The following is a 23,505-nucleotide window of genomic DNA, read 5'->3' as shown; positions in this document are numbered from 1 at the left end:
TCAGCTTCAACGCATTTATTAAATTCTTACAAAACAGAATACAAAATTCTGGCATCGACCGTTGTTACAAAGGAAAACTTCGATTGAGCTGTATCAGTTCACCTGGTACATACAATAAAGTGCTTGTTTTTTTTATTTTTTATTTTCTTTTGTTTTTACTTGTTTTATTTTTAAACCAGCCCCTAGCTCGAGGCAAACCAACAGTGCGTTCATGTGATTTTAAGTCAAACCCCGCTTTGGCAGTCTTCTTCAATTGCGAAGCGGAGAAAGCATTTTCTCCTGTATCGATTAAAAAAAAAGGTTTAAGATTCACAGTAAAGTTTCTAACCAGTTCTAAATCAAGTTAATTGACTGAAGGAGGACCAAGGGGAGAGGGGGGAAAAAAATTAATTTCCTGCTAGAACTTGCAAGAAACTTTTCAAAAAGTCTCCAAGACAGATGCTTTACAAGAAAAAAGAAAAAAAGGCTTTAAAAAAATACAAGTGACGGAGGAAAACCTGGGTTTACAAGAAGGACTTTGGCAAGACAGGGTTAAAAGTGGGCACAGAACCATTTAAGTGCTAGAGATTCTGGGCAAGCATTGTCTTTGGAAACAAAACCAAGGGGAAGTAACCTGTGGGGAGCTGGGATGCGGGCCCAATCCTGGACACATGCATTAGCATCGCGTGTCTTAACACCGACACACCAAGGGACAGATCCTGCCAAAGACCTGAGCATCCAACGTCTCCCACTTAGATGCCCTCTGCTCCCAGTGGGTAATGGCAGCCACTGGGGGGAGGGGGGGGGGCGCACAAATACTACTGAAGTCGGATCTTGCAGGTGCCTACACAAAGTGGACCTCTCAGCCCACGTGTGCAAGGCATTTCACCATCCCGACACGCTGCCCGGTGCGCTGCCTCCGAGCGAGTGTGCTTCTGAAAGGCCACCTAGAAAGCAAAGAGGAACTGGGCTGCCTACTTGATTCTTAAATGGCATGAAAGTCTCAGCCTTCCCCTGGCATTAGCAAGCCGGGGAGTTTGCTACAGATTTTCCTGGAAGGCTCTGGCTGATGGGTGAACTGACAGACGCACCAGGCAAGTCAAACTATCAGGATTGACTTTTAGCGCCCGGTCAAACCAGCGTTGGTTTAAACCAAACAGCTGGGCAAGCCGCCAGAAAAGCGCTCCTGAAAATCAACCAAGTGCAACAGCTCTCGGCCCTCTCTTTAAAGGGGGAGCTTTCAGAGGCACCGACGGGAGACAGGAGCTCAGTTACTTTGAACCTCTCCCCGAGAGAACAAGCTCACCAAACGTACGAGGGGCAAATCTTCAGCAAGCGTTTATATGGCCAGATTTGACCCCAGCTGAGGATCCGTTCCGAGCTCTTCAACATGTCCTCCAGCAACACCCCAGCAAGCCCAGGGCCGCAGCCCTGATGTTTGTAAGGACTGAAGACAACCCCAGACCTTTAACCATCAAAGCAGCAAAGAAAGGTCAACCCAGTTCACTGGCCTTCTTAGGCTGCCTTTCAGTGTGGGGGCGGGGGTGAAGGTTTCTGTGGGCGGGAAGCAGGGAAGTTTGCCAACAACACAGTGGAAAACCAAAGCACCCACTTCCCACTTAAAAAAAAAAAAAAAGGCTGCAAACTGCAGCTTTCCAATAGCTTTCACAATACCAGCTCGAGGCATCGCTTACTGTATCATTCAAGTAGTTCTTAATATAAGACAACAAGGAATTCTCTACAACGGATAAAAACAAAGTAAGCTATAAAAAAAGTAATAATGTACAATCAAGATAATGGATGTTTTTAGAGGAGGTCTCTAGGAGTATTGCAGCCTGTTTTTCGAGGGACAGTACCCCTCTTGCTTCCAATACAGCCCCCCCTTTCTCTTGGCCAGCCTGGGGTTCTGCCGTCAAGGAAAGCGAGGGCTGATAATGGTAAGCAACAAGATGCCTGGATTTTGGAAACGAGGCCCATCACTTACAGATGAAGTGAAATTGCTTCTGCAGGACAGGGCAGGGCAGGAGTTTACTTTTCCCTCCCTTCCCAAAGCTTCATGGGGCTCCAAACATCCATTGATCGCCAAACCCCTGGCGCTATTCACAACTGCCTCCCTGAAATCAACAAAACATTTATTGCATAGTATTGCCGTCAGTGGAAACCAAACCCTCCAGAGAGGTGCACCAAAATTCAGGGCAGGTGGCCTGGACAGCCAAGCGCCAAAGAAAGGTTCCAAAAACCTCCCGCTGGGACGTCTAAGGTGGCCTTGCAAACAAAGTTTGAGGCATCCAGTTACAGAGAATGAGGAAGGGGGACCAGTCATTTGCGGGGGACACGTTCCCTCGGTCGTGACAACTGGAGAGGCCAGCGTATTTGCCCAAGAGAGGGGTTTCAGAAGCGGCAGAACAAAGCTGAGTTCGCTCCCTCCTGGAGATTCCCTGGCGCAGTTCGGTGGAGCTACACAGTGGAGGGCAGGCCAGTCAGAACCGGTATTTCACGGGGTGACAGGCGGAAGGGGGGTTGTGCAGAAGCGCTGAGCATGCCGGAGCCCCAGCCTGCCCTCCCCCAGCGAAAAGCTTGCCCCTCGCAAAGAGCAAGCCCGTCGTGCCAAGGGCTGAAAGGAAATCAAGTGGAAGGGAAGTTGCTACAAGCGGGACTGATCAGGAAACGAGCCTTCAAGAGCGACTGGAAGTGCAAGATGCACTACATGCCCCGAAATAGGAGCAGCTGCGGCTCCCCGGGCATCGCGGCAGCCTCGCCCTGAAAAGCCAGCCTGTGCCTCGTAGACGCAGAAAAATCTACGGAACATCCCAAAAGCGCATCAGCCCGGCACACGCCCGCTGCCCTGCCCGAGAGCCAGCTGCCACCGGATCACGCCCCTTCCGAGAGGGGCATGCAAGCGGCTTCCCCTCTCCGACAGAGCACTCTAGTCTAGTCCACCTCTGCCCTGGCACGAAAAGCCAGAACCCCGCCTCTGGCGAGCCACACTGGGCCAGCTTGCCGCCCCTCCCATAGCAAACAGCCCACATGCAACCGTCACAGGCCAGCCCTGGACGGATTTCTATGCCCACGGAAACAAGTGTGGAGCGTGTCTTTGACGAATAAGTCAATTCCATCACGACATGAATCCCTTGTCCCACCCAGAGCCTGTGGAAATCCTCCTCCTCCCTTGCTTCTGCCTTCCTGCAACAGACGCTGCTTTCCAGGAGTCACCGAGCCAGCAAGGCGAAAAGCCACTTGGGGTCCTCGCCCGAAAAGATGGGCCCGTCGCCCTGGGACACAGGGCTCACCGAAAGCAAGAACGAACTTTTCCTTTCTAAAAAGCACCAGCTGATTTCCAAGGCAGGGGGGGGTTGCCAGCCATGGTTGTAAGGATCCTGCTGTCCCAGGGAACCCAGCTGTTCACGGGAGGTCAGACAACTGGCCGCTAGTAACTGGGGCAGAGACCTCTACCGCCTTCCCCGCACGCACACCCCCTTGCGAGTCTTGGATCTGTGCCATGGCAAAGCCCCGACCGACTCTCCTAGGCCAGGAGCGGCTCTAACACAGAGTTAGGAAGTTAACTCGGACCACGAACGTTCCAAAAACCTGGCAAGGCTGGTGGAAAAGTTTACATCCCTGCCCCTGCTCCACTCCCTAACAGCCAAGCTGTAGCAGGCACCCCCTCTAACTCTAGGAAGCATGGCGCTGGTACAGCTCTGTTCTCGTCGGAGCCCAAAGGCCAGGACCTAGGGGAGCAAAGGAAGACGCGTCTCAAAGCTCTCGGCAGGCAACTAAAGAAAACCAAACCCCAAACTCTACAGCGGCTCCAGAGCTTGTCTTGGAGCGAGGAGCGGCGTTCCCGTTCCAATCCAAACCAGGGCAATCACATGCCCCAGGAGGGAGAAGTCATCTGCCAGCACCAGGGTCTTCCAGGCCGGGTCCAGCGAGGTGCAGAACTCCTCCCCCCCCCCACACACACACTCACACTCACACTTCAGCGGGAGCGGACGGTGCTAAGCTTCCAGGATCAGGGGCACATTGGCTAGGACATCCCCTTCCAATGCCACGAATCCCCATGTCCCAGCACTGGCCTGGCCTTCCACAGAGATCCAATTCCCCAACGGCGCGTCAGCCAACTCCCCCGCCCAGTCCTGCAGCGTCCCCTTGTGTTTTGGAGTCCGTAGGGCCAGGGAAGCGTCGGGCAGGGCAACAAACTCCCAGCTCAGAGCTCTCCTCACCCTTCCCTGGGAGCCATTAAACCGTCGCCCCATCCGCCAACTCCAGCAAAGGAATGAACTTTTTTTTTTTTCAGTTTTGTTTTCTAAAAACAAGCGCTCCCCACGGTCGGCCCGTCGCAGCCCCAATTTCAAAGAAAAACCCTGCAGCTCGGTAGGAAAATAAATGTCCAAATGCTACTTTTTGTTGTTAAAAATACGACTGAGGGTCTTTTTTTTCTTCACAGTATGAAATGAGCTGAAGTTGTAAAAGCAGCCGCTTATACAAATAGTCCTTTGGTGTAGGGGGGGAAAAAAAAAAAAGAAAAAAAAAGAAAAGTCAAGAAAGTTCATAGGTCATCTGTTAAACATCCTGACATGTGCCCTGGGTGAAGCCACCTCACACTTGATTTAATACCTTTAAAAAATGGCTTTAAACAGAAACAAAACCCCCAAAAACAAGGACTTACAAGATCAGCAACACCTTGGAAACCAGCCAATAGGAGAGAGTCCTGATCTTGCGGCTAGCTAGCAACAGCATTTTTAAAAAAGGACGCTGCCCGGACGCAGCGCACACGTATGTACAGGGAGTGGGGGGGCGTGGCAGGCAGGCCTTCACGCGTGGTCGCCCACCAGGACCAGGGGCGCGACGAGGTGCTGGCTCGCAGCCCCCGCCTTCGTCAGGCTGTTCTTCTGCCTGCGCTGCGCCAGCCGGGACTCCGCAGGGGGGGACAGCTGCATGGAGCATGAGGTAGCTTTGATGATGATTGGTCGCGTGGCCTCCTCCTCCTCGTCGGCGTCGTGCTGCGTCAGCTGGCGGTTGACGGCGATGGCCTCCGCGGCGAAGGAGGTGAGTTCTTTGGCACTGCTGTTCCTGGAAGAGACGGGCCACGGTCAGCGAGCAGCGGCTGCTCCCGCCCTTCCGGAACCACGGCCGAGACTCACAAGTGGGGACCACGAGCGTACGGGGCACAGGCGGGTCCCCCGGGAACCCATTCCTGGGCGGCCTTCCCAACAAGGTCCCCAGGCGCTAAGCCAACAGGATGGCCCCGAGGTCTTGTTCTCCTGCAGCTGCTTCGGATGTGGACTGGCCACGGCCGAGCCTGCGTCACGCTCCGTGGTCAAGATGCCCCATCTCCCCAGGAGTGCCAGGGAGGTGACAATGGGGCAGGCGGGGTCCCCCGGCCCATCCAGGCCCCTCGCGTCTCGCTCGGCTGGGAGGGGGCAGAGAACATTCAGTGCTCGCACCTCGTGGGGCTGAAGTGCCCGGCGGCTGCACCAACCACTGGGGGGGAAGGGGGAGGAAGGGGCACCAACTACCGAGGGAAGGGGGGGGGAAAAGGGGCACCAATTACCGGGGGGAGGGCCCACCTCCTCCCTCCGCAGCCACCCCACCCCCTGTGTCCCCAGCCAGCGAAGAGGGGAGAAGCTCGCTCACCTCTGTAAGATGATGGGGGTTGGGAGAGTGTTGTCCGGCGCGCACTGGAACAGAACGGGAGCAAGGTTTAGAGGCAGGTAGCAACGCTCCCCTCAGCTGCTGATTACGGGACCTAGGCCTCACTTTACTCTGCTGTGAAATGGGGATCACGCTGCCCTGTTCCCGCGGAAGGGGGGGATGGCGAAGGCTGTTGGAGGCTCAACAGACGTGCTAAGCAGCATCAGAACGGCGCTTTAAGGCAACATCTCTCGGAAACTGAGCTGCCAGATCACATTAGAAAATGGTGCAAAAAGCTCAGGTCGCTCAGCGTGGGCCCAACCCAAGGATCAGAGGCCACTGGTGAGGGGCTTCCAAGGGGGGAAATCAGCCACATACCCCACCCCCTCCGCCCCAAACCCCGCCTGTCCCTGCAGCCTTGCTATGCGTTTCTCACCAAGGTGCTGCCATGTTGGGGGGGGGGCAGGCGCTGGCTCTCCGGCCTCACTAGTTCCCCCTCCCCCCCCACCCCATCACCCCTGTCAAGGGCCTTACTTGCAGCAGCCGAGCCACGTTACATGGCGAGATAAGTGCAGCGCCCACACGAGCTGTTTCTAACCTTTGGGGAGTCGGCCAAGTGACTGCCGTGACCTGCAGCCGAGCGGCCCTCGGCCCCCCGCGCCCGCCCCCGCAGAGCGGCCCTCGGCCCCCCGCGCCCGCCCCCGCAGAGCGGCCCTCGGCCCCCCGCGCCCGCCCCCGCAGAGCAGCCCTCGGCCCCCCGCGCCCGCCCCCGCAGAGCGGCCCTCACCCCCTGCACCCACCTCCGCAGAGCGGCACTCACCCCCTGCACCCACGGGTGCTCGAGGACCTGGGCCGCGCTGAGCCGTTTCTTGGCATCTCTAACCAGCAGCTTGGAAATTAGGTCTTTGGCTCCAAAAGAGATGTGGGCCCAGTCCTTCTCGGGGAACTCGTACTTCCCCTCCTGGATGCTCTCAAAGAGCATGTTCTGGGAGAGAGGAGGCAATGCTTAGAGACGCACAAGTGATCCGCTGCCCAGTCGGATCAGATCGGGGTGGGGAACCTCAGGCCTGGGGGCCAAGTGTGGCCCCCACATTGCCTGGACCCAACCCCTGAGGCTCAGGGTTGCCCCCAGCATTGGGGAGCCCGTGCTGCCCCGCCAATCTCCCTGCTGCCCCACCGTGGGGCTGGAGGGCACAAAAATCTACTAGCCTGGGTCCCCCCAAGCTCTGGTTCGGGCGTGGAATGTGGGGAGGGTCTCTCCTCAGCCAGGGGCCACCTCCAGGAGGTGGTTTGGTCTTGTCGTTTGCTTCTCACTTCTGTGCAGCCCCCCCCCCCAGATTTTTCAGTGGGTCAGTGGCCCCCAGACTAGGCTGCTCTTCCCACGGCAGGCGAGTGGCCTGAAGCGGAGAACCCCCAACCCTCGTGTTCGCTGGGTGCCAGGAAAGCTCAGGTCAGCTGCCCAGCAAAGCAGCGCTGCCTAGCCAGCAAGAACTGGGTGCCAGAGAGGTTCTTTAACGGCCGCCACGGGGGCCTGCCTCAGCCTACCCGCTTCAGGCAGGGGTTAGCATGCAGGAGCGGGTGGGGCTGGGCCGGGCCAGAGGGGACAACAGACCTACTACTGCTGGCGGCAAAGCGCTCTCCCTTCACACACGGCCCAGGCGGGGGAATGCTCACCTGGCAGGCGTGGCAGGCCTCGCCGCGGTCCCAGCCACAGTCCGTGCCGCAGTGGCCCACGAAGGGCGGGTAGCCGCTCAGCATGATGTAAAGGATGACACCCAGGCTCCACAGGTCGCAGCGTTTGTCGTAGATAGAAGCCTCCTCGTTGAAGGCCTCCACCACTTCGGGGGCCATGTACTCGGCAGAGCCGCACTGCGGAGAGGGAGAGCACAGCAGGGTCACTCCGAGCCGGGCCCCCGGCGTCAGGGCTCCAGAGTCCGGCACGGACCCCGCGCGACGCCCCCAGATGCTCCCCGCGCTCCGGCACCTCTTACCATGGGACACAGGGAAACCAAGACCCCAGATCCAGCCCTCACCCCCAAGGCTGGCGCCCCGCCCCAGAACAGCTCCGGAGTGATCAGCAGCGCTTGCAGGCGCGAGCCAACAGCGCAGCACAGGGCTGGCAGGGCTCGAGGGACAACGGGGCAGCAACTCCTCTGGTTACAGTGGGCACCAAAGCCTGCGACCCGCGGACAAGCTACCCAGGGGCAAGTCCACCCACCGACACCCAGGTTAAACGCTCAGGTCGGAGCTGGCAGGCCCAAGTGGGCAGGGTTGTTCCAGCCACAAGGGACCTGGCTAAGCCACAGGGAAGCCCTGCCAGAGGCTAAGAGCAGACGCAGCTCAGAGGGTTGCTCCTGGCAGGCAGACGGCCCGGAAAGGGCGGGCAGCTCCCGCTCCCTGGAGCCAGGCTGAAGAGCCAACGGCTCTGCCACCCAACGGGCCTCGACTCCACTTCTCGCAACTGGAGTCAAGTGGCAAGGCTTGTACCTCGCCCCTGCTCCCAGGCCTCGCGTACAGCAGGTACGGCGGCCACCCCCTCTTGCCAGCTGCCCTCTTCCATCTCCCTCCTCTGAAGGGAAGCCCTCCCACTCCGCTGCTCCTGAAGAAAACCTGCAGGGGGCGACGGCCTGGGAGGCGCACCTGCCCACCCATGCTCCGCCAGCAGGGAGCGCTGCAAACCCAGCCACGCTCATGCACCGGGAGCACCACCGGCACAGCCTGCTGCCGGCCACGCCCCAGGAGGGCGGGCGCCTTGTGTGGGTCCAGCTGAGAGGAGAACCACGACGAGAACCACGAGGGGCCATTCACCAGCTCCCAGGGCCAGGCCACGTCCAGCCAGGGAGGGGGAGGGAGAGGAGAAGTTATTTAAATAACTGACCGGGGGCGTGAAGCCAGCACTTCAAGCCAAGCGAGCGGTGCCCAACAGCCCCTCCGGGAGCGCGGCTTTGGCAGGAGCGGATGACCACGAGCTATAAGCAGACCCATTTTTCCTGGAAGGGCTGCACACAGCCCCTTACTAGCACCCCCCCCCTCCTCCCCGAGGTCATGACATGCCACTGAAGAGCAGCAAGGAACTCGACAGGACTCGGAGCCAAAGGGAATGACTCCTGCAGCGAAGAGACCCAGGTGCCCTGCAGAGACGGGTCAGTTACATCCCCGGCTGTACTCAGACAAGCAGCTTCTAAGCCCCACCCCTGCCCTGTGTGTATTGTAAGGCAGCAGATCCTAGAATAGTCAATATCTAGGGGAGTAATGAATACCTGGCCCTCATCTAGCACCATTCATGAGTGGATCAAAGCACTTGAACAAAATTATCCCCATTTTATTAATAGGGAAACAGGCACAGGTGGGGTTAACAGCATCAGGAATAGAACCCCAGGGTTCCAGAATCACAGTCTAGTGCTCCGCCCATTGGACGACACAGCCCCTCTGCACGCAGGCTCCCGCCCCGCCACAACAGTGCCCAAAAGCCTCGCCTCTGCTAGCAATTTCACCAGGAAGGCAAGTGCCCGCCCTCATGTTGCAGCACCCGAGGGGAAGCGCCGCGCCCCAGAGACCCAGGCCAGATCTGTCGATGGCTCCTCTCCAGATTGGGGCCAGACCAGGAGAGGTCGACGTCAGCCCCCTCCGCTGCCGGGCTCCACTTTGGCAGCAAGTTCCTATTCTAGAGGCTCCTTCCCTTCATTGTAGTCAAGAGGGAAGCAGGGTGGAGGGTTCTTCCAGGAAACGGGAGCAGCCGGAACGGAACCAAGAGCCTGGCGCCCCTGAAAGCAGGGACCCGACCCCTCCCTCTCTGGAGAGAGGCTGCTGTTTGGCAGCCCTCACCCACTTCCTGTCCCCCAAATCCTGCTCCACCTGCTAACACCAGCAGCCCCCCCAGATGTGAACAGCAGCCAGACCCCCCCCCTCCCACCCCACACACACACACACACACACACACACAGATCCCGAGAGGCGCAAGTCTAGCCAGACAAAGGAATGGGACGAATCCCAGGGGCTGCCCCTGGAGGAAAACGGGCATCGGAATAAGGGTGACCAGGCGTCTCTCCTCGGGACAAGCCGGATATTCTGGGGTTCTCCTTGTAGGGGCGCCTGCCAGTCCCCCGAGCCAGCGAGCCAGGGCAGGGGAGGGGAAGGGTTAAACAGCTGATGTAACCAGAGCCACAGATGTCTCCAAGGCCTCCTTGGCCCGCCCTTCTCCCGCCCGCCCTGCCTGGGGCTTTCCAGCCCCAGCTCACACGAGGATCAGCCCACACAGGCTGGGTGGGGGAGGGACGGGCCCTGCCAGCGGCTAAGTCTGCTAATGGGAGGGGAGCAGCAGAGCAGCTGATGCCACAAACAAAACCCACCACTCACTTTCTGCAAAGCTGAGAAGGGGGCAGGGCTGGCACCCGCCCAAGCTGCTTCGCTCCTTCCCGCCCCCAGACAGCGGAGACCTGCCCCAGCGCGGGGGCAGCCAGGGGCGAAGCGGAGCGGCCCAGGAGACGCCCACCCCAGGGTGGGGCTGGGCAGACAGGCCGGGCGTTCCCTGGGGGGGGGGGGGAGGGCGTGCGCCGCGTCTCGCCAGATTCCCACCCCCACCCAGCACTCCCCAGCCAGCCTTGCGTCAGCCGGGCCCCAGCCGGGCCCGTCACTGCTGGGCCTGACCCCCGGTGCCGGGCCACCCCCGCCTGGCTTCAGCAGCGACTCCCCACGGGGGCTCTGCGGCCGCCAGGGCCAGGAGCTCTCTGCAGACCAGTGAGCAGAGGGGAGGGCTCTGGGTGGATTCTCCATCCACGAAGCTGGGAGGAACGGCAAAGCCCCTACTTCCCCGACAGCGCAGGGCCGGGAGATCTCACGCCCACCCCCCAGCCTGGAAAGTAAAGCCCTGGGCCCAACCCCTCCCCCCATGCAACAAACACTGTCAACTCCCAGCCCCCCCTTCCATCCACCGCTCGCCTGACCCACTTCGGCCCGCCTCTGCCAGGGATCGCGCCCCGGCTCCGGCTCCGGCTCCTTCCTGGCAGCCAATAGGGCCAGCTGTTGCTAGGGCCGGATTTTCACTGCCTCCCGGGGCCGGCGTGGCGGCGCGCCAGCCTCCCCCCCCACATGGACGCGAGCCAGGCCAGCTCCAGCAGCGTTACACAACCCTCCCTCGCCGGCCCCCCCGCACCGCGCGGCGTGAACCACACCGGAGCGCCGCGCCAGGCTGCACACAGCCCGTTTTCCCATCGCCCCTGGCCCGGCCCACATCCCCACCGAGGGCCGAGCCCAGCGCAGGCAACACACGCTCCCCCGCCGCCGGGAAGGGCTCACTTAACGAGCCCTTGCGGCTTTTGCTCCCTCCGATCATCTGCCCCCCCCTCCAATGCGCGCCCCCCCCTTCCCTCAGGGTCCAGCCGTTCTCCTCCCCCCTCAGCCGTCCCTGCAAGGCTTCCTCCAACTGCACCCCCCGGGCTCCCTGTCTACACCCCCCAGATACTCCGGGTGGAAAGCAGTGACAGGAAGCCCACCTGGGCTGGTGCCAGGCCGGGACCAGCCAATCGAGTGGGCCAGGGCTTCCAACGAGCCTTGTCACAAAGCCCAACAGAGACGCCCGCCAAGAGCTCAGGGCTGACCCGGGCCAGCGTCCCGTGGGTGCGTCAAGGCGAGCCGAGAGCCCAAGGGGCTGCCTCTGGACAGAAATCCGGCCCCGCGTCCGTACGGGTCATCTCCCCAGACAGCCCCATCTGCCAACGAAGCCCCCTCCCCCCGGAACCAGGGGCAGAAATACTCACGGGGGTGAGCAGCTCGGGGGTGGAGATCGGGGAACAATCGCCATTGAGTTTGATTCCACTTCCCAGGTCGAAGTCACAGATCTTCACAGGGGAAACCTAGGGCAGGGCAGAAGAGCCAGGAGTCGACCCCTTAGTCAAACTTCCACACGCCCAGGAAGTTCACGATTCGAGGCCAGAGGGGGCCTGGAAATCCCCACCCGCGAGAAGTGTCCGGGGCCCACATGCATCAACCCCGGGTATCGCCAGCCAACTGAAATCTGGCCCTGGCCCTCCGCCCTGGCGCAACACACAAGAGGTTCCCATTAGCAAAATGCTGCTCTTAGCTGACATGCCCTCCCGAGGGCGGGGGGGGGGGGGGGTGGCCTTTCAACACCCTGCGTGCAAAGGGTGACTATGACTATCACTGCCGCCACGCCCGCTGCCCCCTCGCCACCCCCTTCCTGCCAGCGCCCACCCCGCTAGCAAAGCCTGGACCCCCTCCAGCAAAAGGCCGACCCCACCTGCTGGGAGGAGATCCCTTCCCCAAGGCCGTGCCTGCTCCTGCTAAGCCAGGGAACGAGACCCTGACGTACTCACCTGAGCGGGACTCTCGCAGAGAATGTTTTCTGGCTTTAAATCCCTGTGTGCGATCCCTGGTTAACAAGAAACCCAGAGTCAACGGGGCTGTCGTCTGCCTGAGACGGCACCGAGCCTGCTGGAGTCTTCGGCAGCCAGGGGCTCGCCGGCTGGGGAGACCCGGGGCCGAGGGGAGCTGGCTCCCGCAGTGGCCGGCCCAAGGCACCCTGCCACGGGGCAGCCTGGGAAGCACCAAGGCAACAGAGGTGCTTGGGCCTCCAGCATGCTCTGGCAGGCCAGCACAGCCCGCCACCATGTCTGCCCGGGGCATGGAGCACCCAGGAACCTGGGGGCCAGGCTACCCTGAGCCCCACCCCCTTAGCGCCACCCCACGGGCTCCCAACGCGGCCCTGGACGTGATCCCATAGGATTGTGGCTCTCCGGCCCCCGCGGGAATAAAAATCCCACCCCACCCCCAGGCAAACGCCGGCCTTCGCGCCCACCTTTGTTGTGCAGGAAGTTAAGGGCGCTGGCTATGTCTTGCACCACCACGCTGGCCTCCAGTTCGTTGAAGTGGCGTCTCCGGTGGATGTGAGTCAGGATGGAGCCTGGGGCGCGGGGGAGGGGAGGGGGAGATGGCAGCTGTTAGCGGGGCCCTGGCGCCCCGGCCATTTCCCACTCCCGCCCCCACAGCCGGCTGCTGCCCTCCTTCCCAAGCCCCTCCCTGCCAGAGCATTTGGGGAGCTGGGGAGCAGGCCTGCTGGGCAGCCCATGCTGAGCCAGGGCAGAGCCCCTCCATGCCAAGCAGAGGGGAGGGGTCTCCATGAACACCCCAGCCCAGCCCTGCCAGCCAGGGCAGGGGCAGCGAAGGGGGAGAAAGCAGCCGGGGCCCTGCTGGAGCTTTTAATAAATAAGTCTAGGAGAACGGTTTATCCCCACAGGACTGGAGGGGACCTGGAGAGGTCGAGTCCTGTCCCCTGCCCTCACGGCAGGACCAAGCACCATCCCTGACACTCACCCCAGATCCCTAAATGGCCCCTCAGGGCTTGAACTCACAACCCTGGGTTTAGCAGGCCAATGCTCAAACCACTCAGCTATGCCACCCCCCATAAAAATGACCCCCTTTACCTCCTCGCATCTTCTCAAACACCAGGTAGAACCGATCCTCCTCTTCGAAGAACTCGATCAGCTCCAGGACATTCCTGGAAGGAGAGCAAGGGGGGAGACAGGCTCAGCCCTCCCCAAGGCTCCCCCTCCAGCCAGCCGCAGGGCCCTCCCCGAGACGGCTTCTCCGCATGAGGAGCCCGCGGGACGGGCGCCAAGGAGAAGTGGGTTTCGGCGATTGGAACCAGAAGGCGCCTGGGCCCACAGCTGGTTTCCCTGCATTCCAGGGGTGGTTCTCTCCCTGCTCCACTTAACAACTTCGCTCGACCTCAGCCCTGATCGTTAACAGGCGCTGCTGGGGAGAACGAGCGTGGCTCAGCCCTTCGGTCCACCTGGTCTTGCCATTCTGCCCTGATGAGACACCCCCTCCTCCCAAGGCCTGCCCCCAGCCTACAGGGTGTAGACACCCTTGGGAGTCATCTGCAGCTCTGGGGGGAAGAGGGAGTGAACGCAGCCGAGGGGGGAGCAAGGCAGATGCCCCAGGGAAGTGGGAGCCACGAGACCCACCCAGGCCTTGGGCTGCAAAGAGAAAGGGGAGGGCCGTAAGCCAACGTGCTGCCCGGGCGCACAGGGACAGATCGCGCCTGGCTCCAGCCCCCTGTCCCCCGTACCTGTGCCCCTGGCATTGGTAGAGCATCTCCACCTCCCGGAATACCCGGCTCCGGATGTGTCCCAGGCTCTTCTCGATGATCTGAAGCAGAAACAGGGAGAGGGGCTCAGACATTCCCTCACCCTGTTCAAGGGGGGGGGGGGCTTCGGACCCCCCCAGCCCACAGGGAGGGGGGCTCGAAGGAACGAGGCTGGATCTCAGTTCCCAAACTGGATTGCTCTGGGGTCCTCAAGACCTAGGCCTAAGCCCCCCCTCCCCAGAGTTCAGGCCTAGCACAGGAGCCCGTCAGTTACCAAGCCAAGGGCGCCCTGTCTGCCTCCCAGAGCCCTGCTCTCCGAGCCGCCCGGGCCACGCCAGGCAGAGAGCCCCGAAGGGGTTAACCAGCTGCAGAACAGGCTGCTTGTCTCCCCTCCCCCAGGGAGGTGACAGCATTAGCCCTGCCAGCGTCGCAGCCACACCCTTCCCTTCCCTGCCCGCCCGGGGAGGAGCCGCCCATTCCAGGGCAGCCAAACAAAGGGTCACCCGGCTGCATGCACCAAGGAAAGACAAGAGGCTTTGGCACAGGGGCCCTGAGCTTCGCTGCAGAGATAAGCACCCCTCCCCCTAGGACGGGGAGGGAGGGGGGAGGCCTTGCACAGCCAAATACGAGATAAGCTGGGATAAGCCCCAGCAGAGTAACTCCGGAGTCACTCTGGATCTACACCAGGAGAGCGGAGAGCACAGAGACGGGAGTGCTAAGAAGAGACCAAGACAGCGTGGGGGAGGGGAGAGCGAGGGCAGGGCTGGCAGCCAGGACTCCTGGGTTCTAAGCCTCCTTCAGCTGCACCAAGCAAACCACTTCCCGCTCGGTGCCTCAGTTTCCCCCCTGGAGGACAGGGAATTGCACCTCCCTGAGCCCAGCACCAGGCTTGAGGCTCAGGTGTTCCCACCTGTTTCGAGAGCCGCCGGCGGACACGCACTGTATTCGTCGGGGATCTGCTAGGGAGGCCCCCTCTGGCTCATGGGCAGGCCCCGAAGGGCTTCGCCCCCTTCGCTTTATTGCAACAGGGAGTCAGCGCCCGAGCGGGAGGGCTGGATTTCTGGCCTGGCCGGCTCAGCCCTCGTTTGCCTGCGGAGGCCCGAGGTGTGCCAAGCCTCTAGAGAAGGGCTGCACTGTTCCCCTCCCGGGGCAGCCTGGCCAGCCGGCTCCCCAGAGACTGGTGCTCTTGAAACAGCTGCGCTCAACCCAACCCACTTCCCGTTCTCAGGCCATGACCCTGCGCCCCAGCTGCGCCTATCGCTTCCACGCAGATGGCAGCCCGCCGCCATCCCACGGCCCGAGGCCAGGGAGGACGTTGCAATCCGTGCAGGGGGCCTCCGGCCGGCCCCTCTCTGCTGCAGCCCCGCTGCCCTCACCGCGCCACAGGGCTCCCATTTCCGGGCTCTGCCGCCCCCCAAAGTGCTCAGAGCCCTTGCTCCCTAAGCCTGCAGGGGCCCGTACGGCGGCGTAATCAGAGCCCCACCGGGCCCGGTTCCGCTTCTCGGCAGGAGGCCTCGAGACCCCCAGCGTGCACAGGAGCCCAGCCGGCCGCCCCACGTGCTTCGGGAGCAGGAATTAAGCCTCCCACGCTCCAGAGCCACCCCTCAGAGGGCCCAGAAGTCCCCCAGCTCATGGCAGAGCCAAGAGAGAAGCCAGGTCTCCTGTCGCTTAGTCCTGCACTGCGGGGTGGGATCTAGCCCTAAAGCCCCTGCTAAGCCCAACCACGCATGAGATCTTCCGCCACGTCGGGTCCTTGCTGAGCTCTGCAAACAGCTGACCGCTCGGCCCTCCCGGACACAGGCTGGCCCCGGGCATGGCAAGCGATGAGCGAGGGACCCGCCGTCATTTACAGGGACCCGTCATTTGTCCGGGGAAGCCGCAACCGGCCGACCGTACGTGAGCCAGTCTGAGCGCTGCCCTTCCCTTGCCATCTGCGGACGACCCCACGGCCAGGCCTGCCGGTGGGAGCGGGCACAGCGGTCAGCAGCCCTGGGGTCGAATACTCAACAGCCGGCCCAGGGCAGCACGTGCCAGTGGTGAAAGGCTGGCTAGGCCCTGGCCCCACCCCTTCTGCCCGAGGCCTCGCCCCCTATGGGGGGCCCAGAGCTCCCCCCCACCTTTGCCAAGTCTGGAGCAGCAATTCCAATTGGCCCATAAAGCGGTTACTACAGAGCTGGCTCCGCCCACACCGCCTGTCCCCGTCCCCAACGCTGGTTGAATTAGGGGGCCCGGCTCGCTCAGATCCCTCCGGCTCTCGGACGGCTAACAGCAGAAGCCCATTGACACAGGCCTAGCAGAGCCGGCACCCAACTCCCGACTGGCTCCTGCTCCCGCCCACAGCCCCAGGTGAGTTTGGGGCGGGTGGGCAGTTGGTGGCTTGCAGCCCCACAGAGCCTCAGCCACTTCGCTCGGCCCTGCCCGGCGTCACGGAAGGGAGCAGGGGCGAGTCCCTGTCGCTGTTCTGTGCGGCGCAAGCGCCCACAGGCCCTCCCGGGAGCAGAGCACTGCCCGGACTGCGAGAGCACGACGTCCAAAGAGCCAAGAGACCCTGGGCGGGAACAGGAAACAAGTCAAAGGCGGGAAATGGCCGACGGAGCCAGGAACAGGATCCTGCTCTCCTCAGGGCCAGCCCGACGTCCCACCCTTGGCGGCTGGGGCCCGCAGAGCCTGTACCTTCACCGCATACTCCTTGTTGGTGATGAGGCTGATGCAGGACTGGACTCTCGCGTGGGCACCTTCCCCGAGCACCTCCTCCTGAAGCTGGTAGACATCTGCAGGGAGCAGAATGGACAGTTTAGGGGCCGGTTTCTGGGGAGGTTTGCAGACATCGGCTCCAGCCTGGGCACAGAGCCCCAGACGTGCGGCTGCTCCTCTGGATCTCGTGGGTGAGACCAGCTGTGACCCAGAGCAGGTGGGACGCTCACTAAACCAGATCCCACCTGAGCCAAACGTTTCCAGGATCTCGAGGGCCAACGCCTCCCTCCCCGAATTGCACTCGCGGGACCCACCCCAACCCGGGGGCCCTGCGCGTCACCTTCAAACCGCCCCGAGAAGCTGTCCGTGGCTCTGCAGCGTTTCTTCTTCTTGTTCCTTTTCTTGGGATCCGGGATGTCGATGGGCTGGCTTGAAGGCATGTCTGTCCCAAAGCAAAGCCAAGCAGAGAGCATTAACTCCGCGCCCGCCTCCGTACGGTGCAGCCCTCCTCTCCCAAGGGCCCCTCTAGAGTCATGCCTGGCCGAGCCACGCGGGAGCGGAGGAAGCACGAACCAAGTGCGCGCTATATTGCGTCAGACACGACTGACTTCCATGATGCCTTCACTGCAACGTGGCCCAGGCAATGGCAGCAGAACGGAGCAGAGAGGCTCCCTGGAGGACATGGGATTACTGGAAGGAGAGTGAGCTCCTAGCAGACCAAGAGCAGGAGAGGAGACCTAAGCTTGGGACAGCTTTGGGCAGCCCCCTTAACATCCATCACATGCTGGATGTATGGTCCTGGAGACAGCCCCCAGCAGCCACCCCCCGCCGGGCAGGAGGGGAATCTGCATGGCCATTTCCCCCAAGGAAGGAACAGGTTCCAAGGGACCCACATTCAACCCACTCGCATCCCCCCTCCACCCCTGGCAGAGCTCACCGGGGCGGGCCGGGCACTCGAAGCTGAAGACGGAATCCAGGTGACGAGGCTGAGAGAATTCCAGGTCGAAGGGGTTCTGGCCCTGGCGGGTCCGAAGGGAAGAGAACAGGGTGAGTTGCGCACGCGGGCGCCGCCGAGCGTCTCCGCGTCACTTAGCCTAGGTCTCGGCACCCCGCTCTGCTGCCTGGGTCAGCTTCATGGGAGAGCGTCCCGGCCCCTCTGCCCACACAGCTACCAGGATGAACCCGAGCAGAGAGGTGGCGCTCTTCCCGGCCCAGGGCAGTGGGGCACCCGCAGCCCCCGAGGAGAGGGACTCAGGATTGTTGGAAGCTGGAGAAGGCGCCGGCTGGCACCCCCAGCGGGTCACTGTTTAATGCGGGGCTTTGGAGTGGCAGTTAGGCCTACTGCTCCAGAGCTTGGCGACAGGCAAAGAGGGGCTGTTTGGGCCAAACCAGAGAGGAAATCCCCAGCTCTCCCACAAGAACAAAGCCAGCTACTCTCAGGCCGGATGGGCAGAGGCAGCTAACCCCACTGCCAACTCCATACTCATCACCCAGGATCTTAACGTGCTCCAAGTGCAGCCTCAACACCTCCAGGTGGGGCTGAATTCTACCCATTTTACAGAGGGGTAAACTGAAGCACAGCTTCCACCGCCCACTCTCCAGCAGCGAGCAGCAGAGCTAGGGCTCGGGCCCAGGACCTAACCTCCAGGCCTGGCCAAGACCCCAGCTGACCCCTCCTGCCCAGCACTCCGCAAACCCCAGCTCGAGCAGCAGCCTCAGTGCCAGCGAGGGCACAAAAATAGAGCGTGACTGGAAGGGCGCATGACCCCGGCTGGCCAGCGGCCCCAGCTGAGCAGGGGCTGGCGCGGCAGCTTTCCCAGAGGAGCAGGAAGCGACATTCCTCAGGGAGCTCCGGGAGAGGCAGCTGCACCACCAGCAGCTTCAAGGAGCCCCCGGGGAGCCCAAGTGGCAGGCTGGGCGCCTGAGACCAGACGCCCCCTTCCCCCTGCCGGCTTCCTGCCCTGCACCGCCTCCGAGCGAGGGGCCCATTCGGCACTCAGAGGCCCAGCAAAAGCTGCGGCAGCCATGTTTGAAACTGGTGCCGGAGAGCTCGGTCCAGCCAACCCAGCCGGGCCCACAAGCAAAGCCCAGAGGCTAAGCACCCGCCCCGCCCCGCCCCCCCCCCCCCACCACAGGGGCAGGCCCCAACACTATTTCACAGCCCTGTTGACACAGGCCAGCTGTGCATGTGGAGGGGGGCGGGGGGAGGTTGTTGATGCCTCCGTAGGCTCCCCGAGACAGCAGTAGAGCTCTGGGGGCTCCCGGGGATGTTCCAGAGCAGCAGGACGGCCCGGGGGAATCGAATGCTTGACTGGACGGGCCTTGTGCTTTCAGACATGAGAGCCGCTCTCCTTTGAGGTCCCGGAGCAGCTTAGTCTAGGTGCAAGCAGGGAGCAAGAGACCAGCACCAGGGCCTGCTGGGTGGGTCACAGGCTGGGCCCTAGGAGACCTGGGTTCTAATCCCACCTTGGGCAAGTCCCTTCACCTCTTCCAGGCATCAACTTCCCCCTCTGCCGAATGTGGATAATGACACTGCCCTAGAGAAGAAATGAGCTAGCAGCCAGCTCCATTGCCACCCTTTGGTCCTGCACTAGGGGAGGTCCTATTCAGACTCCACGTTAGGCTACTGGGGTCCTTCGGTGTCTGACTTCCGAGGGAAAGCACATCGCCGTTCCCTGCCTCAGTTTCCCTATTTGTAACACAGCGAGAACACGAAGGTCCCGGCCTGGAACGCAGTAATCCTCCCCACAAGAGAGCTTTTTAACCCAAGTACAAGCCTTCCCCCTGTTATGAAACAGGGTGGGAGGGTGGGAGGTGGAGGTGAAATTCTCCACCAAGTAAAAACAAACCACACCCCCTCACTGCCATGCTCGCTGGGACGCCAGCCAGGAAGAAGGCCCTATCAGGTGAACAGCTGCCCCCGCAGCCAATCAGCAGGGCTTGGCACCAGCTCCCCCAACGGCTAGAAGCAGCTAGAAAGCGCTTGTTTACTTGGCCTGCTGGCGGGAGGCCCAGCCGTGGCATTCGGCAGAGCGGGCGACTCGGGGGCCCTGGGATCCCGCAGGCTTGGTGGGCAAGCGTCCGGCGGAGATCGTGTGTCTTAGCTACAAGAGCAGCCCCGGGTTTGTCGGTGTCCGAACGGACCTGGGAGCCCCCGGCGGGTTCAGAGTCCAAAGACAGACCAGACCCCCTTCCTACCCAACAGCCCTGGGGCCAGCAGCTTTTTAATCGTCAGGAGAGCGTCTGCAGCAAAGGCAGCCCCCCACCAGGAACGCAGGGCCTCTGCAAGGCCTCTGCTCTAGGCATGCACGCTGGGTTCCTCTCCTTTCGCAAGGCTCCCCCGCCCCCGCTAGATTCTCTGACACGTCCATGTTTTGTGACCAACCCACTAACTCTACAACCTCTCCGGGTTCTTTTACCCAGCAACAGGTTTATTTTGGAGCGAGGTGGTTACATAACAGCACCCTCGCCGCCAGACAAAAGAGAAGTGACGTCACCGGGCACCATGCCAGGAGCCAATCACACGGCGGGGGCGGGGGGGGGGGGAACAAACCGACAAAGCCCACCCCACGCCTCGAGTGCCTGCAAGCAGGATTCCCAGGGTCATGCGGCATCTGGCATCCTTCAGCTCCCTGTGCCAGCTGCCATCTCCCGAATCCACAACACGCAAGAGAACTGGGCAGCGCCACGGACTAATTCGGTTTTAGTCAGCGCTATTTGGAGAGATTTAGTCCCAAGATAAAAGCCACCGCCGGCCGAAAAACCTTCAACCAAGATCAGGGGACAGCTGGAGTCAGTTATCTGTTTAGTTTGGGGGTGTTCTCTGGCCTGGGAGATCACCACGGACCCTTCTGACCCGGGAGTCTGTGAGTTGCACCATCAGCACAGCGACCTCCAGAAACAGGAGGAGACACGGACAGGCCGTTGACTAACCCTGCACCAACCCGGAACCCTCTTTACAGGCCCTGAGCCGAGAGAGGGCTGAAGCGAGGGGGGGGGGGGGGGGGACAGTGGCAGGGCAAAGCTAAGCCTGGGGAGAGGAATCCATTTCACCAAGGCAGCGCAGCACAAGGCCCCCGGACCACCCGGGGAAGCTGCAGCCAACAGGCTCCCAGGGACAGTCCTCGGGGACTTCAGGAAGTTGGGTGGCAGCGTCCAAGGAGACATTTCACATTCCCTGGCTCCACCTCCAGCGCCAAAGCCTGTTTATTCCATGTCCAGCCACCCCAGGCAACACAGAGATCAGCAGAGGTGGGGGGGTTAAGTGCAAGATTCGGTCCATCCCTCTAACTCTGCCGAGGCCCCACACCAAGACCTACCGAAGCAGCTTGCCAGGCTACCAGCAGAACCAATGCTCCTGTTGCCTCTACCCGAGGGCTGAGCCATCCCCAGCAAAAACTTTGGAGACCCGAAACCACAGTGCACCAGATTTATTCCACGTGCACCACTTTTCCAAACACTCAACCCGTCACTGAGCGTCCGGCCCAAGGCGGTCGTGTATCCGATGGGCTCAATAATCCACCTCCACGCAGCCACGGATTTCTGCCATGCTCCTCAATTCGGCAATGGAAACCTTCCCCCAGACGTTTTTTCTTTCTTGCCATCCCCTTCACCCAAGGTATGTAGCCGGGGATTTTTTTACATATCAATATGGCCAGGAACTTAAGGCAGAAATGTGCCGAAATGCTGAACGGACGGAGGAAAAGCCTATTGTGACTCTCCAGGGGACTTGGGCGCTTAAATGCCTCGGGCACTTTCAAAACCTCTCACTCGCCTTTGTGGATAATGAGAAGGACTAAGGACTATTTCCTGAGTGGGTTTGGGGGTAAGAGAAGCCACGTGACTGTTGCAACACAAACAAGGAAGCTCCCCAGCGCAAGATGAAGCAACATACACGGATTTCAACCCACTGAGCTGTTGGAACCAGTAGCTCTTCCAGGCCCTGATCAGACAGCGCTTAGTGACTTGGCACAGTCCCAGAGCTCCCAAACTTACACCTCCTCAGTCCCAGCCTATCAAACACCCGCAGTTGGCCTGGGCTTAACTGCTATGTAGACATAACCACGGAGGCATGATTGACAGGGCAACACCAACCAAAATCCACTCTCTGCACCTCCTGCAATCACCCACTGTTTTCTGTCTAACACGCACCTCTCCAGGTAGAGAAACATTCCAGGTCGCTCGCTTATTCCTTAAATCAGCAAGAATCGCAGATTAAAAAGTCTGTGAACGAACAGTGAATATGCAAGCAGTCTGCGACCTCATTGGCTATTTGTGTATTAAGGTCTCTTGCAGTCCTCTGAAGCTGTAAAAGCACCACATGTGCGCTCTTATTACCCAAAGAGCCAGTCTCAACAAGATACAGGAGCCGGCAGATATAGGCTTGCCCTGGACGTTTCTAATTCTCCAAGGGGTCCCATTTACTATCGATTCCAAAGTTCCCAAAGCCTCCCATGTATTTTTTGTACAAGACAAATTTCCTCCTGATTTCCAGGATCTGCAACCAGACTAGAAATTCTATACATATACATGCACACCACGAAATAGAAGAACTAAAATAATTCCTCTGATGGACACACACTGAAAAAAAAAAAATCAATCGGCCAGCCAATTTTAAAAAAAGAAACAAAGAGGCTCAAATGCAAAGCCGAAGAATGAAGCGGGAAGGTTTACCTTGAAAGAGCGATGGAACCCTTTGAGTTCGGTTTTCTTCTGCACCATTTTGTTGAGATTTCTGACCCAAAAAAAGGGGGAGTAAGGAAAAAAAATCTGACTCAAAAATGGGGGGAAACAAATTGGGGAAATTAGTTCTGATTGGCTGGATGGAGACCCTAGAGGAAAAGGAAAAAGAAATAGGAGCTGTTAGCCTGCGTCTGTGGAGCAGCAGAGACAACGACATTTTTAAATCAACCCGACTGCCCAGATCCACTTGACTGCTGGAGCAGGGACGGGCCCTCGGATAAAGCCATGAATTCCCCAGCACTTGGAGCTTGCATATTAAAATGATTATTTTCAAAGCAACAGCTGCAACCTGGGCCTCTTCCCTCCGCTGCCCCAGCACACAAAACCAAAGGGAAACAACCCCCAGCTCTCCAGCTGATCCAGGCAAAACAAACCCCAGTGGCAGTCCAGCTGAACAGCAAAACAGGCTGCAATGCGAAGAGCCTCCCCCCCCAACCTCCCACGCCCACCTCATCAGACCCCCCCCCCCATAGCCAGATCAGAAACCCCCCCCCCCCCCCCCCCGTTGGGGTGTTAAATAGGAGAGCCAGAGGGGAAGCGTCTGGCAGTGACAACAAAGAGACTGATTCAACAAGCATTTGGGGACAGGGCAAGGGGGTCCCATGAGACCCAGGGGGGCTACGTCGACCACCCCAGCACTGGGGGGCAAACACCCCCAGCAAGACGCCTGCATCCTCAGGCTCCCCGCGCGCTGCGGGGGACACCCCCAGGCTGCAAACAACTCCAAGACCCCCACCCCACTCGCTCGTTACTGGGGGGGGGGGTGCAACACACAGAGACAGCCGCAGCTCAGACCTACCTTTAGGGGTCACCTCACTGCCCAACACGGACACCACACCCCCTTCCAGAGCGCCCCCCCTCCAAGCAACAGCCCCCCCGCCACAAAGAGCTCTGCCACGGTAGCTGCCTTGTCACCCCCCCCCCCGCCCCCCACGGCGGACACGGCCCTGCGCTTCGCCCCCAGACCAGCTGAGACCCCCCCCCCCCCGACAGCGCCCCCCGCAATGTCCCTCCTCGCAGGCGTCTTGCTCGGGGGTGCCCGGCCCCCCCCATGCTGGGTTGGCCTCGGCAGCCACCGCCGGGTCATGGGCCCCCCCGCAGCCCGGCGCCCCCCCCCCCGCAGCCCGGCGCCCCCAGCAGACCCCCCCGCAGCCCGGCGCCCCCCCCCGCAGATCCCCCCGCAGCCCGGCGCCCCTTACCGAGCGGGCTCCGCGGGCCGCCCTGCTGATGGTACGCACGGCCCGGGCCGCCGGCTGCTGGGGGAGTTACGGGCCCGGCTGCGGGACGCGCCGCCCTTTATAGCGCTCCCCGCCCCGCCGCGCTCCGGGGCCGCCCCGCTCATCAGCTGATACGAG

General features: G+C 61.0%; 1 protein-coding gene across 3 annotated transcripts; it reads right to left on the bottom strand.

Moving 5' to 3' along the window:
- On the bottom strand, positions 1-23,505 carry MKNK2 (MAPK interacting serine/threonine kinase 2). 3 transcript variants are annotated; one of them, XR_012896734.1, is made up of 15 exons: positions 23,350-23,505; positions 22,082-22,239; positions 17,346-17,427; positions 16,749-16,850; positions 16,388-16,485; positions 13,697-13,776; positions 13,050-13,123; positions 12,425-12,529; positions 11,943-11,998; positions 11,367-11,462; positions 7,285-7,479; positions 6,431-6,595; positions 5,614-5,657; positions 4,646-5,049; positions 1-279 (listed from the first exon to the last, which is right to left on the bottom strand). XR_012896734.1 is itself a non-coding variant. In XM_075903211.1 (14 exons), the coding sequence occupies exons 2-14, from the start codon at positions 22,127-22,129 to the stop codon at positions 4,791-4,793; spliced, it is 1,404 nt and encodes a 467-aa protein (XP_075759326.1). In that variant the 5' UTR covers positions 22,130-22,239; positions 23,350-23,505; the 3' UTR covers positions 1-4,790. The 3 variants fall into 3 exon arrangements, 2 of the variants coding, with proteins under 2 accessions (XP_075759326.1, XP_075759327.1); XM_075903211.1 differs by having other exon boundaries at positions 1-5,049; XM_075903212.1 differs by lacking the exons at positions 1-279; positions 4,646-5,049; positions 5,614-5,657 and adding an exon at positions 5,682-5,873.

This window comes from Pelodiscus sinensis, chromosome 19 (assembly GCF_049634645.1).
Source record: "Pelodiscus sinensis isolate JC-2024 chromosome 19, ASM4963464v1, whole genome shotgun sequence".
NCBI lineage: Eukaryota > Metazoa > Chordata > Testudines > Trionychidae > Pelodiscus > Pelodiscus sinensis.
This window is presented reverse-complemented; position numbering and strand designations above follow the sequence as displayed.

Excerpts from the sequence above, each read along its gene's own strand:
- MKNK2 (XM_075903211.1), bottom strand. The coding sequence starts at position 22,129 with ATGGTGCAGAAGAAAACCGAACTCAAAGGGTTCCATCGCTCTTTCAAG. Across the intron at positions 13,124-13,696 it reads TACCAATGCCAGGGGCACAG|GAATGTCCTGGAGCTGATCG; the intron begins GTACGGGGGACA and ends CTCTCCTTCCAG. Across the intron at positions 11,463-11,942 it reads TCTGCGAGAGTCCCGCTCAG|GTTTCCCCTGTGAAGATCTG; the intron begins GTGAGTACGTCA and ends GCCCTGCCCTAG.